Below are 19471 nucleotides of genomic sequence, written 5' to 3'. Positions count from 1 at the left end.
TGCTCTGGCTAGGACTTCCAGTACTATGTTGAATAGTAGTGGTGATAAGGAACAACCCTGTCTTATCCCTGAAAGTAGGGTGAAGGGCTTCAGATTTTCACCATTAATTATAATATTAGCTGAGGGTTTGTCATATATGGTTTTTGTTATGTTAAGGTTATTTTCCTTCTGTACCCATTTTATTAAGCGTTTTAATTATTTGACAAGATACAACATCCATGTATGATCATAACACTTAATAAAATGGGGCCTTCTAAGATTAAGTAATAATATAAAATTTTGGTGGGCACAATCAATATTATGATGTAATGTTTATTTTCCAACAGATCAACCATCTATGAATAAGACAGCACAGTTCTAAGGGTCAGTCTATACTTTTTTTCCTCATCAGTTATCCGTAGTGACCAACACATTGTCTGACACAGCAACAGAAGTGTGTGTGTGTGTGTGTGTGTGTGTGTGTGTGTGTGTATTTACACATATACAAAAGGATGAATGGAAGAGGAGCAAGAGAAAAGTACAACTGGGCTTACAAGTGGTTGGGGATTTGATAAGGTTATTTCAGGAGAGACAAAGGGTTTAAAAAATTGGGGTACTATGAATATCCATGCAAAGTGGTTTCTAGATTAGATAAGGAAGACGGTTAACACAAAATATATAGATGGTAGCCAAGACAAAGAAGTGAAGGAGCAATGATATTGGGAACAGTGATAACTACAAAGAGGTCTGGTGAAAATGGAAAGTTAGCAAAGGTAGAAAAATTAGACAGCAGCAGATGGAAAAGGAGAATTTCAGAGCCGGAGAGCCAGTAAAAGGAACACCTCGGTAATGACTAGACCAAGGCATGGTCTTGCATAACGGAGTAGAGATGAAAGACAACGGCATACAGGCCGTCATGTGAGGTGTGAGGGCAGGATATTATATGGGTCACATCTTAGAAGCTGAAACTGTCTATACAGAATGATCTGAAACACGAAAATTAAAAAATGCTCCAAATAAAAAGCTATCAGTTTAAAATGAAAGACTCCAAGTGATCTAAACAGAAACTTGAAAATTAAATTTGAAAGAATAGTGAGAAAAAAGAAAAAAGAGAATAGTAAAGAAAATCATGAAATAAAAGGTCGAGTTTTTCAATTAAATAAAGAGCATACAAAGTTGAACTCCAAGCAGTTTAGTAGTACTGTAAAGTTCTAGAAGGAAAAAGCAAATAACACTATCAGAAAACCAAAACGGGAAGCTGCATTCCTGTGATTTCTATCTTACCACCTTTTGTAAGTTTTCCTTACAGTTATCTGGCTACCTCTCCTCAGTCTCCTCTGTAGATTGGCTCCTATTCCACTTTAGTTTAAATATTTCTAGTTCCTCTACCTTTGATTCTGGGTCTTCATATTGCATTTTCTTCTCATTTACTCCCAAGGGTGAAAAACTCTCAAATTTTATTTCAAGCCCAGAACTCTCTTCTGAATTCCAGGCTTTTATAGACAATTTCTCACTTTAATATAAAAGTTACCTCAAACTCAACAGAACCCAAACTGAACATATAGTTTGCTCCTTAAGCCTATTTCCCTTAGTACAACTAATTTCAGTAAATGGTTCCACTATCTAGCTGCTCCAGCTAGAAACTTAGGAGCAATCTCCCTTTCTCAAATCTAAACAAATGTCCTGTTATTTCCATCTTCCTACTGTTTCCAGAATCTATACAGCTTGCTCCATCTGACACAATCTGGGTCCAAACATCATCTCTTATTACTGCAACAATCTCTTAACTGAGCTTCTCACATTCTTATTGCTTTCCAATATTTTTTCACACTGAAGTCTAAGTGATAAAATAATAATTAATAAATCTGAACATATAACTTCCTCTTTAATTTCATTTTATTTTACCTCTCGATCACTAACTTCCAGTCACACTGACATTCCTTCCCCTTTCCTGCATTAAGGTATTAGCACATGGCTTCCCACTGCCTAAAATGATCTCCCCTATTCCCTTCTCCCAGTTAGTTCCTATTATAAAACATAGTAGTTGAGAGCTCAGACACTTTTGTCTAGGCTGAAACCTCAGGTTTAATACTCATTAACACTGTAATTTTGGGAAGTTTGTTAACCTGTCTATGCCCCAGTGTACTCTTTTGTAAAATGAATAAAGCAATAGCACTGTCTCACAGAGTTGTTCTGAGGGTGAAATGAGTTAATATTAATATATAATAAGAGCCTAGAATAGTGCCTGACACATAGCAATCACTATCTAAGTTTTAGCTATTATTAGCATTCATTCCTCAGTCAAATGTGACTTGCTCAAGGAACATTTTTCTGGTCCCCCCAAATCAATTTCCTCTTCCTATATTATAATCTATGCTACATTGTACTTTCCTTTTGTATCACTTATTTCAGCTCTAAAGATTTGTATATTTTTTTATTTAATGTCGTTGTTCTCCACTAGATAATACATTTCATAATGGCAGGAACAATGCCAATCTTGTTCAAAATGTATCACCAGTGTCTAGAATGGCACCCCAAATATATAAGCAATAAATATAAAAATACTTGTTAAATGAGTTAACTTGAGCAAAGGCATGATGTGGCCATTAGAAACGAGTAAGAATTCCGTACGATGACAGTCATTATCTAAACAGAAATCTGTCCCGTGTAGAAATGCATATACTTACATTGTAAACAAGGCATAATAATACCTCAATAGCGCTGATTTTAATATAAAACAAAAACATCAGAATTTATTAAAACGCACACACTCCATTAACTAATAATTTTAAATTAGATATTCATAAGTCTCCATATCCATGAGAGATTTCCAAAGTGTTTGGCATTAGCCTAAAATTTGTCAGGCTTAAAATGATTTAGGAAAAAAATGTTGTCAGTCTCCTTCTGGAAACTCCTTCAAAATATCATAAACCAGAGTTTGCCAAGCTTCAGGATCCTATGAAATTTTGAAGCATTATTTTAATGCAGCAGAGCCACAATCCTTGGTAGACTATCAGTCTATCCCAGAGGTAATGGCATATATAACTAAACAGTGTTTCTAATACAAACTTTGTAAAAACAAAGTTTTTACAAGAAATCATTAGAGAGTCTTCATCCTGAAACTCTGGACCACTGTTTGAAAATAACTTCTGTTTGTTATAAAACAATATAGTTTCACAGAATAAAATATGACAAAAATATTTAGGAAACATAATGTGCCAAATATAAGTCAACAATGTACTGGCATAATTTATTAAAAAAAAACAAATGTGACACTAAGATGAAGTTTAAAGAGTAGAAGATATAAGAACTGTGAAATAATCTTTCTAACAAATATCTGATAAATACCAAGTATCACCGTAGTGTACACACAACCTGAATTGTATGTTTTAAATCAAAGCTAAGAAATTGAAGACAGTACATTAAGCAAGAAGATAATAAAAGAGTTGAATAAGGAGAGGGACTAAAAGAAAAACCAATTTTTCTTTTTTACAGAGAGGTAATTAGTGAATGTGGTAAGGTAATCTGAAAGATTATTAGAATACAGTTACTACATTATTCTTTGGTTATCCACAATAAAAATTCAGATTAACTCATCACCTTTTAAATATAAAAAATAAATACTTATACAATAAAACTAATAAAGAAAATGTCTGGGCTTATGTGGGGATGGAGTCCCAGAGAGCAGTTCCCAAGTTCTGGGCCTCGCGTGGGGGGTGCTGGCTCAGGTGGTAGTTGGCCGTTGGTGTAGCCAGTTGGCCAATTGGCTGCTGATAAAGCTGCCGTGACTGCATTGGTTGGTTGGTTGGTTGGCAGGCAGAAAGGTGGACAGCAGACTGCGGATTGTGTGGATCCTACTTCGTGTGTCTCGCTCAGCCGCCAGCGAGAATATAGTGGTATGACTCCCGTATCTCTGGCTCCCTGGGTGTTCCTTTTTGGCCTCACCATATCCTGCGTTCTTACATGGGGAGCGGGAGCTGAGACCCCACATGAAATACTGCACGACAGCTTAAAAAATAGTATTGTTAGTAGGTCACTGTGAAGGTCAGTTTTATGACTCAATATGGCTAGGCTATCGACTCCAGTTATTCAAACGCTAACCTAGGTGTTACCGTGCAGATATTTTATAAGTGATTAAAATCTATAACCAGTTTACTTCAAGTAAAGATTATCCTAGATAACTTGGGCGATTGTGACTCAATCAGTTGTAAAGGCCTTAAGAGCAAAAGCTTCTCTGAAGAAGAAATTCTACCCAGGGACTGCAGCTCAGCTCTTGTCCAAGAGTTCAGTGTCCTTGATGTCCTGCCTATGACTTGCTGACCCAGCCTCCACCATAACATAAGCCAATTCCTAAAAATTAATATCTATATCTATATCTATCTATATATATACACATATATATATCTCCATCCTACTGTTTCTATTTCTTTGATGGAAGTCTGTGATCTGATATAGAACTTCGGTTGAAATTATATGCAGCTAGAGATATACAATAAATTACCTTATATAGGTCCTTAACAATTCTATTATTAGTGCACATAATTTTGTTCTTGATTTCACTATCAATAACCAAAAGATTTCTGGGTAATTGATACCAAAGAAAAAAAAAGGGGGGGGGATGCATTACAATTTACAAACTTCACTCTGCTTCTAAACACTGCGGAGCTTTGCAGCTCAAAAGAAAAAGATTAAATTTGTTAACTTCAGTAGTTTTAAGCTTTATTTGCCTTTTTTATTGTAAAGATATTTTCTTCAACTTTTCTTTTCATAAACCAAGATCTCAAATCCTAATAAAATGTCCACTAATACTTCATCCTGCTGAGTTAGCAAGAAGCTAACATCATGTTGAATCAGTTTTGAATGATCTGTAGAAAGCTAATACATGTGAAAACATAATGTTACTAAAACAGACCACATGTCACACATAACTCCAAATAAGAAGGGGAAGGTGGGGGTGGAGAGTAAGATAAGATGTAAGATATCTGAATAACAAGAACAGAATAAAAGGGGGAAAAGAACCAAAACTCAAAATTGTTTGAGAAGACAAGTAGAGTCCAAACCAAAATCATGTGTGGTTATACCATTGAGAAATGTGTGTTGTTCAGTAAGGAAACTGTTGAGTAGAAACTTTTCAAATTTTTCAAACTAAATGCAACTGAAATGACTGGGATTCTTTGGAACAAACAGACCCTTATAAAAACATGTATAATAATTCAGTTATTTCTTATGCATACAACTTTTAAAGACAATGAGCACTGCCAATTTAAACAAATTCCCTGACTTTTTGACAATCGCTGACATTTGCATTTCAGGCAGCCAAACTGAAACCATATTAATTTTATACCTATCCATGACCTATGTTACCCTAGAAGAGGGTCTGCTGAGATCTAGGAGCAGGGCAAGCAGAGGAAACAGAGTAACTAGCCATATGGTGGACAGGCCTAAAAGGACTACTGAGATTGCTGAGCTGGCTTCAACACTACCAGAGTCTAACAGTGTCTAAGGAGATCAGTTTCTGACACTGAAAACTAAAAGGAAGGTTCCCATGCAAAGTCAGCAATAGTGTTCCCAGAGGGATTATATTAGGTTGGTGCAAAAGTAATTGCGGTTTAAAAGGTTATAAACAATTGCAAAAATCTACAAATACTTTTGCACCTAATATAAGGTTTTTCCAGCTTCAGTGTTTATATAGGGGTCATTTATGTAGAGGGTAAAAAGAAGGAGCTCAAGAAATATCTAACAATTGAGTCAATTATCCTGAGAAAAGAAAGCCTAGGGAAAACAGAACAGAGAATAGACTCCAGTTATATGAAGTGAAGCTCCAAACAGGCTTCCAGACACAGTGGAAAGAAATCAAGGGCACTTTAGGATACGAAAATCAAGAAGTCCTAAAAACTGAGGAAAGTGGCAAGTATTTGGGAAGATAGGCATACTTCAAATTTGCTGATGTAACACAGCAAGACTAATTACAGTCCCAGCTACAGATGATAAAGAGTATCTACTATATTGCCAATGGTTTTGGAACTGGGCCAATGTGACAATTGAAAATTCTTCAGAATTTGTAATTGGATGGGGGGAGAGGTATTTGAGGCATTCAGGGATTGACAATATCTATCAATTTTTCAGTGATGTAAATAGCCCCAAATAATTTTTATCAGTTTTAAACATTTAATGTCATCGAAGCCACTTATCAAATAAAAACTTTAGCAGAAAGTTTTTCTTTTAACAAAAACAACAAACTTGACAAAATTTCCTAGATTAGTTACTTCATTGATCTGTACCTTAACTCCCTTATCCGGAAAATGAGAACAACAATAGTTTCTACATCAAAATAATGTTGAGGATTAAATTAATTAAAATATATAAAGCACTTAGAATACTGCCTAATACATAATAAGCACTCAATAAATACTAGCCATTAATAACATTACACAAAACATTTTCTACTCAAAGTCATAAAACTTCCAGAGAAAATATTTTTAAGACATAATCCAGACTTAAAAAGTATTATTTAACCTATTTTTCAGGAAAACAATAAAGAAAATGTAGTTTGTGTTCTTGAGAGCCTTTTTAGGTCAAAACACATGAAAATGCCATTTTTATAGGGGAAAAAAGCAGTTCAATATCAGCAAATATATAGGATTAATTTTACAAATTATTTTGTTTGTTAGAAAAATTAAATACATTTCACTGAAATGCGTCTAACATAATTTTAAAAAATGGAACCTCAAAAATAGTTTTAAAATATTGCCATCACAAACATCTTTAGGAGTGCTATAGATTAAATATCTGTGTATCCCCTAAAATCATATGTTGACACCAAATCCCCAGTGTGATGGTGCTTGGGGTGAGGAATTTGGGAGGTGATTAGGTCATGAGTGCAGAATGTTCATAAATTTGATTAGTGCTCTTATAAAAGAGGCCTGAGAGAATTCCTTTGCCCCTCCTACCATGTTGAGGTTAGAGTGAGAGGATGGCTATTAGTAAAGAAGTGGGCCTCACTAGACATGGAATCTGCTGGTGCCTTGATCTTGGGCTTCCCAGCCTCGGGAACTTTAGAAATTAATGATGGTTGTTTATTAGCTACTCAGTTTATGGTGTTGTGCTATAGAAACCATAAAGACTAGGACATGAGATATAGAAGAACCTGACTATACTACTGAAAAAGCAGTAAACATCCTCTCGGTGAAACACTGACTGTTTAACTAATAGGGTTCAACTTTTCTATTTCAGTTCTCTAAATGGAATCCTGTATGAAATGATTACTGCAGCTCAAAAAGAATGTTAGTGACTTCCTTTTCACTCGAAGAGACTTAGTCTAAATTATTACTTCCAATCATAAGAAACATTCCAACAGACAATTCTAAAGTTTCTAACATTAGAACTTTCATTTCCTTTTAACAGAGGTGAAGAAATATGCTTAAGGGATAGTGGTTTCCCTGAAAAAGAAAATTAAAAATCCTGATTCTCAGATCTGAGAAACATGAATCATTCAAACATAGTAAGAAAAACTCAAATGACTGGAGTTTTGGCTGCAGTGAAGGGTGAAGGCATGCATGCACACACATAATGGTTTCCTCACATAGTCACTGTGTATTTATAACCTAATCAAGGTAACAGAGTAGAGAACACAAAATAGAGAAAACCGTAACAACTCACCATGTTTTCCCCTAGAAATATCCACATACTGGCACAGCCTTGGGTGGGTGATGGTCTTAAGGATTTGAAAGCGCCCTAAAATTTTGATGGAATTTGGTGTGAGAGGAAGCCCGTTGCTTCCACAAACATCATGTGGCAGAGCTGAGGCAAAGAAGGTAAAGGCACCCATTTCAGCATCCTTCAAGGGAAACATCTCGGAGTCCTAGACCTCCCAAGATAATCTGGAAAAGAAGTTTTTAGAAGATCAACCAAACATTAAGGCAGTGTTTTCTCACCTTAAACAGGATGAACAATATATGACTTGGAGGATATGCCAATCTGAACACTTTAAAGTAAAAAATACCAAGTTTAAAAATTCCAAGATAATATCAAAGATGAAAAAAAAATCACCCAATCATAAATTTATATCGCAGCTCTAAATCAAAATCAAAGATTTTCAATGGCATATAAAGAAAAGATAGAACATTACCTCTTCAATGACGCCTGACAGCTTTAAGAATTTAAAGGAATATGCTTTCCAATAAGGCTCTTCTGATTACCTAAAGCTTGAATAATCCACAGATTATCAAGAACTTTTCCTTTTTACAGAGTGAGGGAAGTCAAAAAAAAGGAAATAATAGATTCCAACCAGAAACTTTAAATAATCAGGGACTCTATTTATAGTTGTAAAAATTAAACAAGATAACAGAAGTTACTATAATGTTACTTAAATGACTAATCAATTTTTGTTTTTGTATTAAGTGTTTTACATGTGATGTTTTAATCCCCTCATCTGTTTTAATCCCCATCTTGAAAGATGTTATTGCCTGCAAGTTAGAGATAGATGTTCCATGTGTAGATCCTGAGGGGTCCTATTAGCACAGACTCCACGCAAATCGTGCCTCAGAGTGTGTAATAGAGCAGCCTGGAGATTAAGAAACTTGCTCCAAAATCAATCTGACTCAGATTAAAAAGTCAACCACAATGCCCAGGTGTGTAGCTAAAAAGACATTCCATTTGTCAATCACTGAATTCTTCCCTTCTCAGCTTCCACAATAAAAATATGGAATTCTAAATTAAAGAATAGGGCACTTTTCATGTCTGCCCAGAAACCTCATTCATCAAAATGTTTTAAAATGTGAAATTCATACCAAGGAAGAGACCGGAAAAAGGCCACGAGCTGATGAAAGATCTCAATAAATTACTGTAAAGTATTTTGCATATGGAAGAGTATTGTCACAAGAAACAGAAAGAAGGAAGCTGTAATACAGTCAAGAGATTTGCTCAGCCACTTTAATACTCAGAGGCTTCAGATTCAGAGAAAGCAGGAACAAAAGTGCAGAGAAGTCAGAAGAGGGTTTGAAATGAGAAAGATAATTTGAAGGGCTGAGGAACAGAAAAGTTAACTTTGCCATTAGCCCCTAAGTGGGCAGTTATTTATCCTCCAAGCCAAAATTGGTGAGGCTCTTCCCTAAAGAAATTAAACAAATTGTGTGAAAATTATAGTAAACAGCTGCTATGGGCACTGGTGACAAAAGCAAACTCCTCAATTCTGGAATATTTAGAACCCCAGATAAGATCTGGCCCCCTTACCCTGCCATCCTAAAATAGATATGCTAATCAACAAGCCTGTCTAGATGTTCAAAGCTCCTAGACAGCCATTCTTAACTCTGAAATAATGAACTGTCCAGGGACCATCAGTTGACAAATGACTATAGTATAAAAAGCAAAGAATAAAATAAACAACAAAAAAATCTGCCCTGGAGGCAACTGAAATAACTTATGGAAAACAACACCAGAAAAAATCCTCTAATATACTTGGGAAGATTTGAGAAGACATTACATCCATTACATAAGACAGAAAGTATGGAAAAAAAATACTTCACAAGAGTAAAAAGAAATTGCATATATATATATATATATATATATATAACATAATATATAATATAATATATAAGGTTATGTATGGAGATAAATAACCTTATTAACATTCAAGGAATTGCTCATTAAAGTCACATGAACATTTGTATTGGCCAGAGAGTAACAATGAACAATCTGATAATACGTATTAGGAGAATATGGAGAAATAGAATGTAAATTGGTACAACCACTTTGGAAAACAGTTTGACACTATTTTCCTACTACATTCCTCCATGAACTCCTACACACATATACAGAGGATACATACAAGAAATATCAGATATCAGGATGGTATTGTTTCTATTATCCCCAAACTGGAAACAACTTACATATATCTAAACACGTGACAATGGTTAAATAAATTGTGGTACATCCATCTGATGGAAGAGCATACAGGATGGAAAATAAGCAAAATATAGAAACATTTTTAGCAGTATAGATGAATCTTAGAAATATAGAGTAGGAAAACAGTCACACAAAACTTATGTCATTATTCATAAAATTCAAAAATAAGAAAGGCTAAGTAATAAGTAATTTAGGTATACTTACCGATCAGGTAAGAATAAATTCAAAAAGGAATAAAAAAAGACCCGCTTGAGGGTAGGGTTACCACTATATGAAAAGCAGGGGTGAGATTAGGGAAGAAGCTACAAAAGCTTCAAAAATCTTGAGTAATATCCTAGTACTTAATTGGCGGGTTAATGGATGTTCATATGATTATGCTTCATAATTTCTATATTACATATCTCTACCTATCTATCTGCCTATCTATCTATCTATCTATCTGTGTGCTATATACCACATTATTTCATAAATTTTAAAAAATTAATTGAAATTTAAATGGAAAAAAAAATTTAAATATAATGAATTGATTTTCAACAAAGGCTAAGAAATTCAATAGAAAAAGAACAGTCTTTTTAAGAAATGATTCTAGGACAAGATACCCATATAGAAAAAAAATTAACCTCAACTCCTACTGTTACATCTACAAACATTTGAGATAGATTATAGACCTAAATGTAAAAGCTAAAACTATTAGTCTTCTACAAGAGAATATCTTTGCAACTTTAGTCCAAGCAAAGATTTCTTAGGTAGAATAAGAACACCACTAATAAAAGATGAACTTGATAAAGTGGACTTCATCAAAATTAAAAGTATCTGCACATCAAAAAGTGCCCTTGAGAAAATGAAAATCCAAGACAAAGATAAGGAAAATATTATATATATGACATTTATATCAAATATATCCATGTATATGTATGTAAGTATGTATGTATGACAAGAGACCTGTATCTAGAATATATAAAGAATGGCTAAAATTAAAACAAGTCCATACAAAAATAGGCAAAAGTCTGAAACACACACTTTCACAAAGGACAGCACACACAGACTAAAAGCATTGGAAAAAGTTTTCAATAGCATTAATTAGGGAAACGCAAATTAAAACTACAACATACCACTTCACAACTACTAGAATGGCTAGAATTTGAATGATTGGCAATACAAGTATTCAGGAAAATGTGGAACTGGAGCTGATATGTGCTGCTGGTGGGAATATAAAATGACACAAGGACTTGTAAAATTGTTTAGAAAACTGTTCTAAAGTTAAACAGTATCTTGAGTTTATGACGCAGCAGTCCCACTCTTACAAGGAAGAAAAATGAAAATATGTATCCATAAAAATACTTATATGAGAATGTTCACATTAATTTTACTCATAAGTCAAAGAAAAAAACTGGAAGCAATGTAAATATTACACAAGTAAATGGATAAATAAGTTGTGGCATATTCATCCAACGGAATTCTATTCAACAACAAAGGAACAAACATGCTAAAATATGTATATACCAAAAACATGCTGTTGATGAATGAGACACAGAAAAGTTCATATCTTATGGCTCTATTTAAGCACTGTTTCAGAACTTCAGATCTAACTGTAGTGATAAATATGAGAACATAGTGCCTTGAGTGGGAAGAATGGGATTGGACAAGGAAACAGAAACATTTTGGAGTAGTGCAAATGTTCTCAATTTTGATTGGAGTAGTGCTTATCACATGGATGTTTACATGTATCAAAATGCATCAAACTGGTTACTTAAAATCAGTGAATTTTAATGTATGTAACTTTCATCTGATAAAAAATGAAACAATTAAGAGACTGTGAGAAATGAATAATTAAAAGAATGAGTGCTTGAAGTGATTAACAAATTAGATAAAAGTGTTGGAAAATAAAGTTGACACAATTGCTCAGAACATGGAGCAAAAAGGTAAATAGATAAAAGCATAGGAGAAAAGACAATAAACATAGTGAATCAAGCCAAGAATCCAACAATCACCTTAAAGAGTTTCAAAAAAAGAGAAGAGAAAATAAAGGAGAATTATGAAAAACAGAATATGAGAAAATTCCCTATGGATGAAGGGAAACATGTATCTTCAAGTTATAGTGTTATAAGGAGGATAAATGAAAAAAAGACTCACACTGAGACATTTGTCCTAGCACTTTTGTGCTCATTGCAGGAATAAGCTCACATGAACACATCATCATAAATTTTCAAAGCGTCAAGCATAACTAAAAATTTTAATAATTTCTGAGAGAAAACAAACAATTCAGTCACCAGCAAATTAAGATTAGACTGGAATTCTCATCTTCTCATGAGCAACAATGGAAGTTAGAAGATGCTGAAGTCTTTAGATTTGAAGAAACATAATTTTATTTCTATACCCAGCAAAACTATTCATCATAACAGCAAAATAATCCACAGCCATGCAAACATTAAAAAGTAAAATTATCATCCATATACCTTTTATGAATAAGTTTCTTTAGGATGTATTCTATTCTACCAAAACAGAGAAAAAAACCAAATAACAGAAGATGTTGGGTTAAGAAACAATGTAACTTACCCAAGACTTCAACAAATACAACCCAGGATAGAAACTGTACAAAAGGACTAGAATGTGATCTATTCAAATTGAACAGAAAGTGACTGGGATCCAAGGGGAACATCTTCGAGCAGAGAAACGAGATGGAAGATTTTCATATAAAGAATGAGAGGACATGGTGAAGAAAGCACGTGATGGCAGGACTTGGTGAAGAAATCACATGCACCTTTTCTCATAAATAAAGGGATGAGACAGGCAGAGTTAACAGGAGCGAGCTTGTGAGTTAGCAGGAACAAGCTTAAAAACTAACCACTTTGTTCTGAATCCCCCGGCTAGCACTACATTTGCAAGCTGATAAGCACCTTACATCCATCATAGATGGGAACAGAACAGTTCCCAGGAGAGGCCATGGCAAAGGCAACCCCCTGTAAGCTAACAAACACACATTATAGATGGGAACAGAATGGTTCCTGGAAGAAGCCCCCTGCAAGCTGACAAGCACCCTGAATCCATCAGGGATGGGAACAGGACAGTTCCCGTAAGAAGCCAACTGTAACAACAGCCCCCTGCAAGCTGACAAGCACCCTACATCATGCATAGAAAAATACAAAACCCTAGCTATACAGAAACTCGCTGCAGCTGTGTACTTCAGAATCTGCCCCTGGCAACTCCTCTGCTGGTGCCTCTGTCCTTTACCATCTATTCCTTGGGCAGCTGTCTATTTAACACTCTGCACCCGGCAACTCTTCTCCTTGTGCTTCTCTCTTTTCTAAACAGAAATCTGCAGCAGCCATCTTCTCCAGACACTGCCACAGGCATCCTTGCTGCCCGACTTTCAATAAACCTTTTCTTGTTTTCCTACTTTTCTGAGTCTCGTGAATTCTTTCATGTTCTGCGAATGACCAGAGGTATCCAAAAATAACACAGAAAGCAGAAAGTCCTTTGTGAAAGCGAGGAGGGTTAAAAACTACATAGGAAGAATATGGTTCAAAAACTAAAGCACACATAATGATGGCATAATTTTATTTTTGAAAGTGGAGAGGAAAAAATAAGGATCAATTTGACAATATTACAAATCTCCTAGTGTAGCACAGGAATTGTCAAATTAAAACATTGGGAAGGAAATGTATCACAGCATACTTGTTGGTTCTACACTGAAGAATATTTACAAAGCCATAATATGGTAACATTTTGTTGGTTTTTATAGCACATAAACAAAGCAAAAAAATTGTAATTAAGAAATATAGTGTAAATATTACTAAACAACAACGTATAAGTAAAGGTGCAGCTAAGGGAAGGTGGGAGTGGATTTGGTTTCTGCAGTGGTAAAGGAAAAGGTACAGTCACTACTTTCATCATTTTACTAAATAAGGAGCCAAAATATATTTTCAAAAGTTGACGTGAAAACAATAGAGGTTAAATATATTATTTAGAAGTTATAAAACTAATCAATATATAAACTAAAAATTATAACTATTCAAAAATTTGGAGAAGAAAGGTTGTGGATGGTGTGGACTATCTTAAGAAGTCAATTTAAAAAAAGAGAACTAGCAGTTTAACTTATTATTCAATATACAGACCTAAAATTAGGCAAGATTAAAAGTTAACTCTGAAGAACAGGACTGAGAGGAGGAAGGCAGACAGTGAACTGTTGCATTTTATTATTCAATCCTTCTAAACTATACTATTGATTTCAATTAGATGCCTCTATCTCTTGGACAACTAAAAATCCGACAACCAAATAAAGAAAATGCAAATGATTCAGAAAGATACAACACTAGTTGGCATAAAACACTTCATCAGTGTTCCGCTTCAACTACCTCTTAGACCAGTGCACGTAAAGGATCACACACACAAAAATACACATAGATTTGCTCAGTTGGTGAGTGGAAAAAAACTAGTTAAAAAAAAAACAGCTGAGGTGAGAGGTTAGTTGAGGAAAAACAACAATGTAAGCCATTAGGTTTGAAAATTCATTCACTCAACAAATTATCTTGAAGATTCTATTGTTAAGTCTGGTGTTTTTCCAGCGGTCAGGCCTAATGACAGTGAACAAGACACAATCTGGTGCCCTCAAAGAACTTGGAGTTGAAATGATTGAAATGGGGGGGGAAGGGTAAAAAATGGAAAAGGGGAAAATGGAAAAGATGCTGATTTCATCATGAATAAAACAGTTTACACGTTTCTTCAACGGGCGAATAAAACTAGTTCATTTATATACTTTCCCTTGAAAAGTGTTTTCTGTCCCAAATGAAAACAGGGACAATGGTCCTTGTAAAATCAATCAGTGGCAATTCTAAAGTAACTTCCACTTGTTCACTTTCTTCCACTCCACAAGGAAATTACATCTCAACAATGAGTAGACCTTTGCAAAGCACAAAAAAAAACGAAGCAAAAGTTCGCATCTGTGGGGAGCAATGGAGAGCCGATTCCACATTCTCTAACCTTCTCTTTATGTAATGCTTTGAAGCAGTGATGCTGTGATCACTTTCAGAGGATTTAGGTAAACGTATGTAGGCGGAAGGCAGGCTGTAGCTAGGGATGGGGACACTAGGAACAGCAAGCAGTCCCAAGGCTGGCTCTACCTTTCACTGCAGACAGGCAGGGCCACTCGCTGCACCTACCTTTCTTCTACCTCCCACCAGCCCCACCCACTACGACAAATACAAGTGGGAAACCCAAATACCTGCCTTAGAGTCTGGGGACGCAGGCGGACACAAAGACAAGGGGATGGAGATTCTACACAGGGCCCCAGGGCTGGCGCTGTGGCTGGTGCTGCCGCTACTGCTTGTGCACCAGGCCGGGCATTTCGGATACTGCTACCAATGAGGTAGCTCCTGCAACGGCCGGAGCCCAGACACTGCCCTTTGCCTGCGAGGTAAGTCAGCCGAAGCGCCCAGCTCAGAATGCAGCCAAGAGCGCGAGCCCGGCCGCTCCACTGACAGATCCCAGCTCTCCACGCCCACACCCCACTCGGCCCGGTCGTTTCCTCTGACCTCACAGCTCCCGCGCCACAACATTAAGGAAAGACCCCGACGTCCAGTGTCTTGCCCCTTGCCCAACCTGGCGACGGAATATCGCGACCGAGGAAGAGGCGCAGGGGGTTGGCGTTTATTGGCTGAGGGAATGGAAGACGGGAAGCGCGGTGTGGCCGCGCACAGGAAGAGGGAACAGATTTGGAGTTGAATCGGGGAAACCCTCAGGCGTCCTGTACGGACACCTCGATGGGACCTTTCTCAGTGCCGTCGTGTGCGAGAGGCTTGTCCCTACTTGCTTCGGGCTGAGGCTTTTAAGGTGCCACTGTCCGCCGATTCATGTGAGTGGCGTCCTTGGAGGGTCCTGGGGTGGGCGGACTGTGGTCGTAGGTGTTATCTTTCCCTTACTTGCCCTCGGGAGATGAGACCTGGCCTGCGAGTACGAGTGGGAAACCCGCTTGCACCAGCACTAATCGGGGCATGAGGAAGTAGGGAAGAGCTTGGGACCTTTTGAAGGAGCCAAGTTTGAGAGATGGGATGCGGAGTGGAGGGAAAGGATGCTACTGGAAAAGATATATTCATACATGTGTTTACGTGGAGAGGGGGGCAGGAATTCATTTCGCAAGTAGTTATTAAGTGCCCACTATGTACCTGGCACTGTTTCCGGCCTTGGGGAAAGAGCAGTGAACAAAACACCAAATTCCTGCCTCCCTGTAGTTCACAGTTTACTGAGGAATACACATATTAAACAGAAAAAGACATCCCATTTTAGGTCGTAATGAGTGTTGAAGAGAAAAATTAAAAAGCAGAGAAGGAGGATATAGGTTGGAATTTTAGTGGGGCCTGGAAAGGTCTCACTGAAAAAAATGACTTTCGAGTAGAGAGCTGACAGAAGTGAGAGAACTAACCACACAGACGTCTTGGAGAAGTGCAGTCAGGCAGAGCGACCAGCCATTGCAAAAGCTGTGAAGGAGCAACTGCCTGAACAGCAAGAAACGTGTTATAGAGTTGAGTGAAGTGATGAAAGCTGGAGACAAGTCAGAGAAAGCAGGAGCAGGTTGGCAAGAGTCTTGAGGACACCTAAGCTATTGGAGGGGTTGGAGCAGTGGAGTGTTATACATCTGACTTTTTAAAAGCCTCTCTCTGGCTGTTGTCGAGATAGACTGAAAGGGGCAGGTTGGAAGAAAAGAACATTTAGGAGGTTTTTGCAGTAACACAGAGAAGACATGTTAGTGGCTTACCGGAGAGGTGGTAAGAAATAGCCAATCATATTCTTAGTGTTCTTAATTATGACTTGTAAGAGTATTAGTGGATGGTGAGTTAATTTCCTCTCATTAGGTTTGGGGAAGGCTTTAAAAATGAGTTGTAGTGTGAGTTTTGGAGTCACAAACACAAGTTCAAATTATGGCTTTTCCATTTAGTGTTTGAATGGATTTAGACAAGTCAAGTTTCTCTGAGTTTATTTATAAAATGGAAATATTATCTCACAAAGTTGTCAAGGTTAGATGACAATGTATGCTGTCTCTGAGTCACTAGAGTAGTGGCTATTAGCTGTGTTTTTGGATAAAAAATGGGAGAAAGATAATGAGTGTACCTGTGGGTGGAAAGAGGTGGTTAAATCCCATTGAAGAAAATCTGAAGCAGGTAAAAGAGCGTTTTGTATGGCAATAGGGCCATCGGAGACCTAGACATACCCCTCTTAAAATTTTATGCGTATTTCACTGGTTTTCTATGTTAATAGCCATAGTATCTGAAATGTATGGACTGTCCTCTCATAGCCATCCTTTAAAACCTCCAGGACTCCTCGTGTCCTCAATATAAAGGGGAAGAAGGCAAATATCCAGTTATAAAATAATTAAGTAATGGGGATGTACAGCATGGTCAATAATACTGTAGTTAACTGTTGTTAATAATACTGTGTTAAATATTTGAAAGTCACTAGGAGAGTGGATCTGGAAAGTTCATATTAGAAAAAAAAAAAGTGTAACTGTGGTGAAAGATGTTAACTGATCTTTTGTGGTGATCATTTTACAATAGACTGTACAAATATTGAATCATGCTGTACATCTGAAACTAATATAGTTTTATCTGTCAATTACACCTCAATAAAAAAAATTAAAAATTAAAGTTTTAAAAAAGTCATACAGCTAATGAGTAGCAGAGCTAGAATTTGAATTCATTTCCTCTCCACACACTAAAATAAATAAGAAAGAGCTTTCACAGAAAGCATAGTTTTATATCTTTCTATGTTTTGGCAAAGGTTGCTATAAGACTCCTGGGATTATTGGCAGTTGCCTCTGTTACGTATTTTGAGTGTCTCTGGGATGCGTTGTTCTCAGAATATTTAATTTTATTACTTACCTTTTAAAATTGTGACTTTTGACTCATTTTAAATACTAGCATGAGTAATCTAGTTCTAAAAAGTACTATATTGTGTAGCACTGTAATAAGGATGTTCTCAGGGTGAGGTAACTTGGCGATTAGATTGCAAAGCAAATGGAAAAAAGAAGTTTGGAAAGTAAGACTAGAGATGATGGTAGAAGAAAGGAAAAAAGTGATTAAAATACCATAGTTTGGCTATTCTGATATCTCCTTTTTTCATATTTACACCTCTGAAATACGGTATATTTTATAATTGTTGATGTCTTAAAAGCACTATAGACTAAGTGGTAGTTGTGAGTTATTTGTCAGTGCCCGCACTTACGTATACTTGGTCATAACTGTTATTGTCATCAGTTCAATTGACTTATGTGTACTGTTGATCTATGCTTGTAGATTTTAATCTCCATTTTCAGTATCATTTAAAAGATTAATTAGCATTAAAATGAAAAGTTATGTATGCTAAATACAGAAAACAAAAGAGTGATACAAAAATAGGGCTAAATTTAAAACAGATCTTTCAATAAATGATAACAGGTATGACTACGTGATAAGAAAGCATTGGATTAATCAGCAGTGTTTTGTTTAAAAATGATACATAAAATAATAGAGCATCTTGTGATTGGAGTCTTTTTACAATTGATAGCGTCTTAGAGTTGATGAAATACAGTGCTTAGAGTATCTAAGAAGATTTTTTAGCTAATTGCAGTTCTGAAACAGTGAAATCAGATGTTTTGGGAAGTAGACACTTTCAAATTTCTGTGCAATTCCTACACTATAAAGTAAAATTTTAACTCTGCACTTAAAACTTCCATTTCAAAGCAATAGCTTACTTGTTTATATTTGGTTCCTATCATTGAGAGCCTGGGGCAGGGAATTTATTAAAAGAAATTACCAGGTATTTAAAATCAGAGTGGGGGAGACTACCTAGGAAATTGCTGAGGTAAAGGGAAGCCATTTAGAAATGATAGGAATTTCAGAAATAATCTATTATATGTGTGTTTTAACAGTTAAGATGTACTCTGAATTCGTGTATTCGATAAAATCAGCTTCAGCTTTTATGAAGTTTTTATGTTTAGAGGCATCTTACAATAGCATTTTCGGTTTAATGGAATATGATTATGAATGTTGAACAAAATGTGAAGAGGCAGAATAATTCAGATAATACTTTTCAGAAGTAGTTTTGAAGACTCATAAACATATGTTCATTTTGTTTTTTTCAATTTAGTAAAGAAAAAAAAGTCTCCACTTTCACTGTCCAAGTACAATTAGCATTCTCTTGTACTGTTCTCTGTGTCTTTTTTCCTTTAAATATTTTATATTTTTAATTACTGTGCATGCAGTTAAGTATCATATCTATTTTAATCTCATAATCTCTTTTATTTTAGCACAGACTAAGCCAGCATTCCCAAACTGTTTTAGACAATACCAGCTCGAATAAATATTACTAATAGGTCTTCTTTGGTTAGGACTCCGTGGTTAAATACACTGGGGAATGCTTCATAATTACATCCTGTAGAGAAATTATAGCTTGAGCATTAAAAGAGGTGACTTCAGAATCAGACCTCAGTTTTAATTCTCATTTAGAAACTAGACACATGACCTGGTGCAAATTAATTTTAATTCAAGTTTCCGTCTCTGTTTAATGGAGATAATTACACTATTTAACATACAGGTGATCTATTTAAAGTATTTAGCCA

At 35.9% G+C, this 19471-nt stretch overlaps 2 protein-coding genes across 5 annotated transcripts in view; one reads left to right on the top strand and one right to left on the bottom strand.

Annotated features, from left to right (window-relative positions):
* The window catches only part of TBCK (TBC1 domain containing kinase), a 178789-nt gene extending 163388 nt beyond the window's left edge, over window positions 1–15401 (bottom strand). The window contains exons 1-2 of one of the 4 annotated variants that reach the window (XM_019738922.2): window positions 15108–15401; window positions 7639–7859 (exon numbers count right to left, since the gene is read on the bottom strand). In XM_019738922.2, the coding sequence (XP_019594481.2) occupies window positions 7639–7831 (193 nt within the window). In that variant the 5' untranslated portion in view covers window positions 7832–7859; window positions 15108–15401. Of the gene's footprint in view, window positions 1–7638; window positions 7860–15103 lie in introns of those variants that run through there. The other 3 variants (XM_019738920.2, XM_019738921.2, XM_074322745.1) reach the window with 3 other exon arrangements.
* A 198-nt stretch (window positions 15402–15599) lies between these two features.
* The window catches only part of AIMP1 (aminoacyl tRNA synthetase complex interacting multifunctional protein 1), a 28752-nt gene continuing 24880 nt past the window's right edge, over window positions 15600–19471 (top strand). Inside the window, exon 1 of the mRNA XM_074324801.1 lies at window positions 15600–15733. Coding sequence (XP_074180902.1) covers window positions 15732–15733 — 2 coding nt within the window. The 5' untranslated portion in view covers window positions 15600–15731. The remainder of the gene's footprint in view (window positions 15734–19471) is intronic.

This window comes from Rhinolophus sinicus, linkage group LG02 (genome assembly GCF_036562045.2).
Source record: "Rhinolophus sinicus isolate RSC01 linkage group LG02, ASM3656204v1, whole genome shotgun sequence".
Classification (NCBI taxonomy): domain Eukaryota; kingdom Metazoa; phylum Chordata; class Mammalia; order Chiroptera; family Rhinolophidae; genus Rhinolophus; species Rhinolophus sinicus.
The sequence above is the reverse complement of the archived record's forward strand: the minus strand, read 5'-3'. Positions and strand labels throughout refer to the sequence as shown.